This window comes from Spermophilus citellus (genome assembly GCF_964194105.1).
Source record: "Spermophilus citellus genome assembly, chromosome: 8".
Classification (NCBI taxonomy): domain Eukaryota; kingdom Metazoa; phylum Chordata; class Mammalia; order Rodentia; family Sciuridae; genus Spermophilus; species Spermophilus citellus.
This window is the reverse complement of record NC_138189.1, coordinates 62,487,190-62,493,822: the sequence shown is the minus strand read 5'-3', so window position 1 is coordinate 62,493,822 and position 6,633 is coordinate 62,487,190. Positions and strand designations below refer to the sequence as shown.

Here is a 6,633-nt window from a genome sequence, read left to right as displayed (position 1 = left end):
TCAGAGCAGTGACTAGTAACGGGCCAAATGGAATGCTGCTCTCCAGATGACTGGCTCCCTGTCCTTGCAGAATTAGCATTCACCCTCTAGGCTGTTCTGGAGAAGACTTCGTGCCAGGCTAATCAGCTCTCCAGCCGTGAGACACCAAGCCTGGATGTTCTGAGGCTGAGACAGAAGTTCTGTCTGAATGGCCCAAGCTGGTCTGAAGTAGCACCTCTCCAGCCAGAAATTTCTGGGCTCACCCCAATTCATCTTGAGAACCTTACACTCACCTCAGAACATGAAGTCAGACTTTGCCTTTAATCTCCTATTCTGGGTACATTATTCAAACTTTCTATTCATGCCTCCTAAGGATCACTGCCAGTCATGCCTAGGTAAAGCAGTGTTTCTTTGCCCCAGTTAAGAGTGTCATTTCATAATCCAAGTAAATTCTCTACTCACCCTTGTTATTTTGCCTACCATACTCTCTCACCTTCTCCTTCTAAATTTATTCCTCTATCTCTCACCCATTGCACTGTTCACTCACTCACTCGACAAACACTTCTGGCGTGCATGCCTGTGACAGGTACTGCAGAAGAATGAAAAGGTGTGGCTCATACAGGTCCTGCCTAAAACTTTTCATGGTTCATTCTGTTTAGGTTTGAGCACCATGGTGTTTCCAGTCTGGAATGTTCTCAAAGAGCTTGACTCAGAAATTCTAACACAAACATTACATAATGTGAATGGTCTGTCATTTACTCAGTGACGATGGCGTGCCATGCATCAGGAAGAGAGCATGTGTTTTACTCCTGAATAATGAAACTGTGCCATCAAAACAACATGACATGCATGCTTATGTTTTTGCCAATAAGGCAGAAATAAAACAGAAGCAAAGGCAAGCCGTGAGCACACCACACACAGAATAGGTAAGCTGATATGTGAACGCTAAATTATTTTAAAGCCACATGTTTATGGCCTTGTCATGTGCTGATATGGTAAAAATAAGTGCCTGAGCTACCAGAAAAGAACCCCCAAAGAGAAATCCCTGAAATCCTGCATCAGGGACAGTGCCTGCATCTCCTGACAGACAGCAAAAGGACCAATGTACATCTGTTTATTCTGATTTCACTCCAACTTGGGCTTCCTCTTGTTTTATTCAAATAAATCACTTGCTTCCCTAAAATATAATAAAATTAAATACACATTATTAGCAAAGCATGTGTGCTTGTCTATTACTGGACTGGGCAAAGCCTGGGGTAGCAGGAAAGTGTGGTTCATGTTTTTTAGGCATCCATGGCATACAAAGGCCAGGGTGCGCTGGATCTGTTGTACAGCATCCTGCTTCAAGACCAGGTCCCTACATTCCCCAGGTCAGTCCTCTCCCCTTTGTAAATACTTGCAGAGAAGCCCTCTAGTCTGAAGCACATGGAGACCCCTAGTTGTATAAAAAGCTTTGGAAAAAGCAAAGTGTACTCAGAGGTCATGGCAACTCTAGGCCATCAGGAGGAAACAATGTTCAAATAGAGCTGTTGTGCTGATCAGTAGATTTTTGAATGGAATCTGGGTGTCAGCAATTGGTACTCTATTGTCCAGAGTCCATGAAAAGCCCAAGAAGGAGAACACTGGAGGAGGGGGAGGAAGCCAAAGGTCCTATATCCCACTCACTTTCGGGGAGTTCTGCCACATCCTCTGAACTCTATCAGCTACCCTAATTGTCCAACACCTGTCCTAATGCTAAAACACTTGCTTCTAAGCTCAGCCTTTCACAGGTACTCTTAGTAGCTGCTGAGACTGTGAAAGGGGTCCACAGACTACCTCTGCTACAGTACTCTGGGGGTCTCAGTGGTTCTTTGTTTCACGAGGTAGCTCAGTTTAGTCTGTGTGTGTGATGTGTGCCGTCCGCCACTCAAAGCTATAGTTTTCCCTTTTTTTTTAAGTCTGCGAGATTATAAAAATACCAGTATTTCCCTGTTTTATAAAAATGATTTTAGATAAAAATACACATGGGTCTCCTCCATTAAACTTCCGTTCCATCTTGTAAATTGTTGTGGACTCTGACTTCCAGATTCAATTTTTTTACTTTAGCACCTTTGAAGGGATAGGCCCCCTCCGTGTCACTCAGTATGTTGACATTCCGCACAGTGCAGTACTGTCTGTTCACATTCTTCTCCACCCTGTCCTGGTTCCTCTTGGGCACATCCACCTTGGTGTTCAGAGGGTATTCTTCCAAAATGTCCTCTGTGGGCTGTTTCTTCCTCTGCTTCTGGCATTTTCTCGTGATGAAGCAAGCCACCAGAAACAGCAGAAGTAGAAGCATGATTGCAGCCAGGGCGCTGCCAATGGACGCCCCAGTTTGGGACAGAGAAGCAGCCACAATTGGCTCTTGCATCTCCAGATTTAGGGACTTCATATTGGTGCCATTCTTGATTTGGTCCCCTTCATTGTCATAGATGAGGGAATCATCAAGGGTCAGCCAGCCACTGGGATCCACCAGGTCCCTTCGGTGGCGCCTCAGGGGGGCTGTGAGAGAACGCTGGACCCGGGGTCCAGAGATGGTGTCCGGGCCAATGATATAGATCACCTGGAGATACCACTGGTGTCCTGCTTCCACCTGCAGGAGGAAGGACACAGGGAGACAAACCACATATGTCACTGTTGCCCACGGACCATGTCTGAAGAAAGGAAATGGAAAGACAGTTGCCACCATATGATTAAATAGAAAAATGGTTTCAAGAAAAGCATTAGCAATGGTTAAGCATCTTCTAAAACACAGAGGACTAAACCAACCATTACGGGTTTTCTCTTCCAAATTAGGATGATTTTGGTTCAGCTAATCACATTCTTCTCTGTTTCTCTACCAGTATATGGAATAGCCTAAAAACTTATTTTTCATGGTTTCTTTAGCTAAGTGAATGCTTATGAGTTATTGGTCTTTATTGATGGTAGTGACATAATTGTATTAATAATCACACTGAACTTCAATTGTTCACTATGCTAATTTAGTATTTATGATGAACTTTAGCCAAAATGGAGCATTCAACAAATACTTGACACCCATTTCTGACAGATTCTTGACAAAATAGGCTACATCTGAATACTTCCTGGATTGTCCCCTGAGAAATTAGATCATCAAGTATTTTATTCCCTTTCATCTGCCCCCACTGAAACCCTCCACAGTTTTGAAATAACTTCTGAAGAGTGATTATTAATAGTGCCAAAATCCAAGGTCATGCACTACTATTTGGAAACAGCAAAACAGTGAAACTTGATCTCGGAAATTCATGTTTATTGCTGGAACTTAGGGTAGTTCTATTTAACCGATACGAGTCACTCTAGCCATTCTAAGTAGTGGTATTGTGTTTATGATTTTGTTCAATGTTTTCCATGTGGCTGTGAAAATGAGCCGGTTCAGCAGAGAGTCACAGAGGTAAGCAATTCAAAAGAATTTAGGAAGGACTAGAGCATCATATGTAGACCAGGCACATATATGACAGGTACTGTATGCAAATTAAATAACTTTATCATTGCTTTGGTCTACTGAGGATAGATGGTGAAATTCTGGGGTGAACAATAAACTTAAAAACAATAAATAAAAAGATCTGCCAACCAGAATGCTGTAAAAAGAAACTGCCAGTCCACAGTGCCCCTTCCTTCCAGCTTTAAGGTGGACTTGGTTCTAAGCTTATCTTCTAGCCTTCTCACCAAACTCACCTTGTAGAGGGCATCTACTTTCAGAGTGAATCCATCCACACCTGGCATACTGCTGACCACATGGAAATCGGGCAACTCAGAAGCAAAGTGGGCCTCGAAAGGTACATCATGGAAGTACTTATCAGTGACCTCTGGCTGACTGCGGTCCTGGAATTTCAGACAGAAGGAATATAGGCTTTAGAATGATGGAACAGCTGTACAGGTAGGTACAATCACAGGGAGGAGAAAGGCAGTCTCCACTGCTGCTTTGGGTCAGAGAATATATTGCAGATGGCTTTTCCTTAAGTCAACAGCTGTCTCTGGGCACCCATTGTCTTCTTTAAAGGAGCAATTTGCTGGGTTCTGTGATCTCAAAGCAGAGTGAACAAGCCTAGACCAAAAGCTATTTGGTTTTAAGTTATTTGGTCTCAAAGCCCTTTATACACTTAAAAAGCAAGGAGCCCAAAGAATTTTTGTTTATATAATTTCTATCCATCCACATTTATTGTGTTAAAAATAAAACCTGAAAAAATTAAAAATACTTAAACATTAAGTCATTCTAACATGACAATGAAAAATTCATTATGTTAACTAAGATTTTTTTCAAACATTTTTTTTAATTTGTAGATGGACTCAATGGCCTTTGCTGTATTTGTTTATTTTTATGTGGTGCTTGCCTAGCTCACACATGTTAGGCAAGCGCTCAACCACTGAGCTATAACCCCAGCTTCTTAAGTGAGATATTTTCAGTGAAAATACCTTTATTCCTCTTCTCCCCTCCCTCCCAAAAGATAGCTGGCATTGTTTTGCATTTTTGCAACTCTTGAGAACAGAACTGGATTCTCATAACTGCTTCTGGACTCAATCAGTTGTGATATGCTGTTTTAGCTGAAGTCTATGAACAGAATCTGGCCTCACACAGCTGTGTGGTTGGAAAGGGGAGGAATATATTCACAGCTTTTTCAGATGATTTCTGTGGCTATTTTACAATACGAAATCAAAACCTGGCAAGTGATTTTTTAAGAAGATTAGTTACAATGTGGAGTCTCAAATCATATCAATAAACTTCTCAAGTTTTCTTCATGGATGAGGGAACAAGTGTGAGAAATTGGCCTTATCACTATACGGTGACAGCAGTTTTGAGCTTGTGGGCTCCCTGAAAGAGTCTCAGGGACACTGGAGGTCTTGGCACCATCCTTTGAGAAACAGTGACTTAGAGTTTCCTCTTCCTGGGCCATCCGTACAGCACAGTGTTGTTACCCGCTGTCATCATCACATTTGGTAATGTATGGGAGTATTTAGCTGATCAGAGAGAAACAACAACATATGTGTGTGTGTGTGTGTGTGTGTGTGTGTGTGTGTGTATACATATATATATCATTAAGAGTGGGGCTTTATCAGCTTTAGGCAGAATTCACAGCTGGGGAAGTCCCCTGGTTATCTGCCTCTCAGCACTGACAGCTTACCAATAGCAGAAATCTGTGTTTCAGGTGTTTGTTGGGCTGAATACATCCATACTGTGGCCCTTCATTGTAGATTGTTCCTGTAGGATCAAAGAAAGGCACATAGCCGTCCTTGCCAGTACAAAGATAGACTTTCTCCAGCTGTAGTTTGTAAGCAGAATTAAGATTTTGTTCTGGATTCCAAAGTACTCGGCCATAAAGGATTTGACCTGAAAAGATTGAAAGATATTAATTAGGTCAGACTTTAAAGAACAAGAAATGTCAAGGGTAGAAAGGATTTAACATGCTCCCTTAGAGTCAAAAGTACCTTTCTCTGCTCATTCATCATTTATCGCTGCTTTAAATCTATAAACACCTAAAACATTATTTAAGCATTTAAATTAAGCCAAACACTTGGATATGTGCAGGGGACACAAAAATGACTGAGAGGCAGGTGAGAGGACAGACATAAAAGCAAAGTGTTTGACAGAAATAGTTAACATTTATCAAACTCACTACCTGCTAGGTGCTGTATTAATGTCCTAATAACTCATGTAGTGCTCACAGTTTCAGAGAGGAGGAAACCGAGGCACTGAATATCTAAGCAATTTGTTCAAAATCTAGCAATGGTGAAAGTGAGATTCAAAGTCAAGGCACAACCTGAATCCACAGCCCACCCTATTAACCCCTACAATGCTATACTGTCACATGCCACAACAGAAAAAGGTTAGTCACACTAAATGAGCAGAGTTAGGCTTAGAAATCTAGCTGGGGAGAGGCAGGGAAGGGTTTAAGAACAGGCTATTAAAACAGTGTACTAAAAAATAAGCAGGAATTTGTCAGTGCATTTGGGGTGGGAGGGGAAGGCAAGAGAGAGAATTCTAGGCAAAAGAAAGTCCATGAGCAAAATACCGAATGCTGGGCAGGTGAAAATCTTGGTATGGGCACTGTTTCCTTTGTGCCTGCTACAGCACCAAGTTCTTTACCTGCACTCTCTTATTTAATCTTCCTAAGAGTTCAAGAGAGGCTCAATCATTGTTGCCACTTTAACTCATCCAAGGCTCACATCAATGATGAGGTGGGAGAAGAATTTGAGCAAAAAATACATCAGACTCTAAATGCTTCTCCAAAGCATTAATTGTGTGTCAAAATTCAGTCATCCTGACCAAAGGGGAAGATGCAGGTGCAGAGGCTCTGGCGGTACAGACTCCTGGGCAGAGAGCAATCGTGCTGAGGATGCTGGACATGAATACATGACTAATAAGAAACATGGTAGCCTTTATGCAGGGGAGGAATAGCAATACAACCTGGCTTTAGAAGCACAGAGCAAGGAGCAAAGACAAAGAGACTTGAGTACAGAAGACAGGAGACTATTTTAAGGTTCTAGTGAGGGATAGGCATCTAGAATACAGCTTTGAGGCAATGAATTCAAGAAATATCTAGGGGTCAGAGTCCGTTCATCTCAATAACAGATGGAAAGTAGAATGTGAAGAGGGAGTTGAGTACAAATGAGATGTTCACC

The 6,633-nt window shown here is 42.0% G+C and overlaps 1 protein-coding gene across 4 annotated transcripts in view; it reads right to left on the bottom strand.

Moving 5' to 3' along the window:
• Positions 1-600: 600 nt before the first annotated feature.
• The window catches only part of FRAS1 (Fraser extracellular matrix complex subunit 1), a 448,933-nt gene continuing 442,900 nt past the window's right edge, over positions 601-6,633 (bottom strand). For all 4 annotated transcript variants that reach the window (XM_081304117.1, XM_081304120.1, XM_081304119.1 and 1 more), the window contains 3 exons: positions 5,136-5,341; positions 3,691-3,837; positions 601-2,590 (listed from right to left, as the gene is read on the bottom strand). In XM_081304117.1, coding sequence (XP_081160243.1) covers positions 1,997-2,590; positions 3,691-3,837; positions 5,136-5,341 — 947 coding nt within the window. In that variant the 3' untranslated portion in view covers positions 601-1,996. The remainder of the gene's footprint in view (positions 2,591-3,690; positions 3,838-5,135; positions 5,342-6,633) is intronic.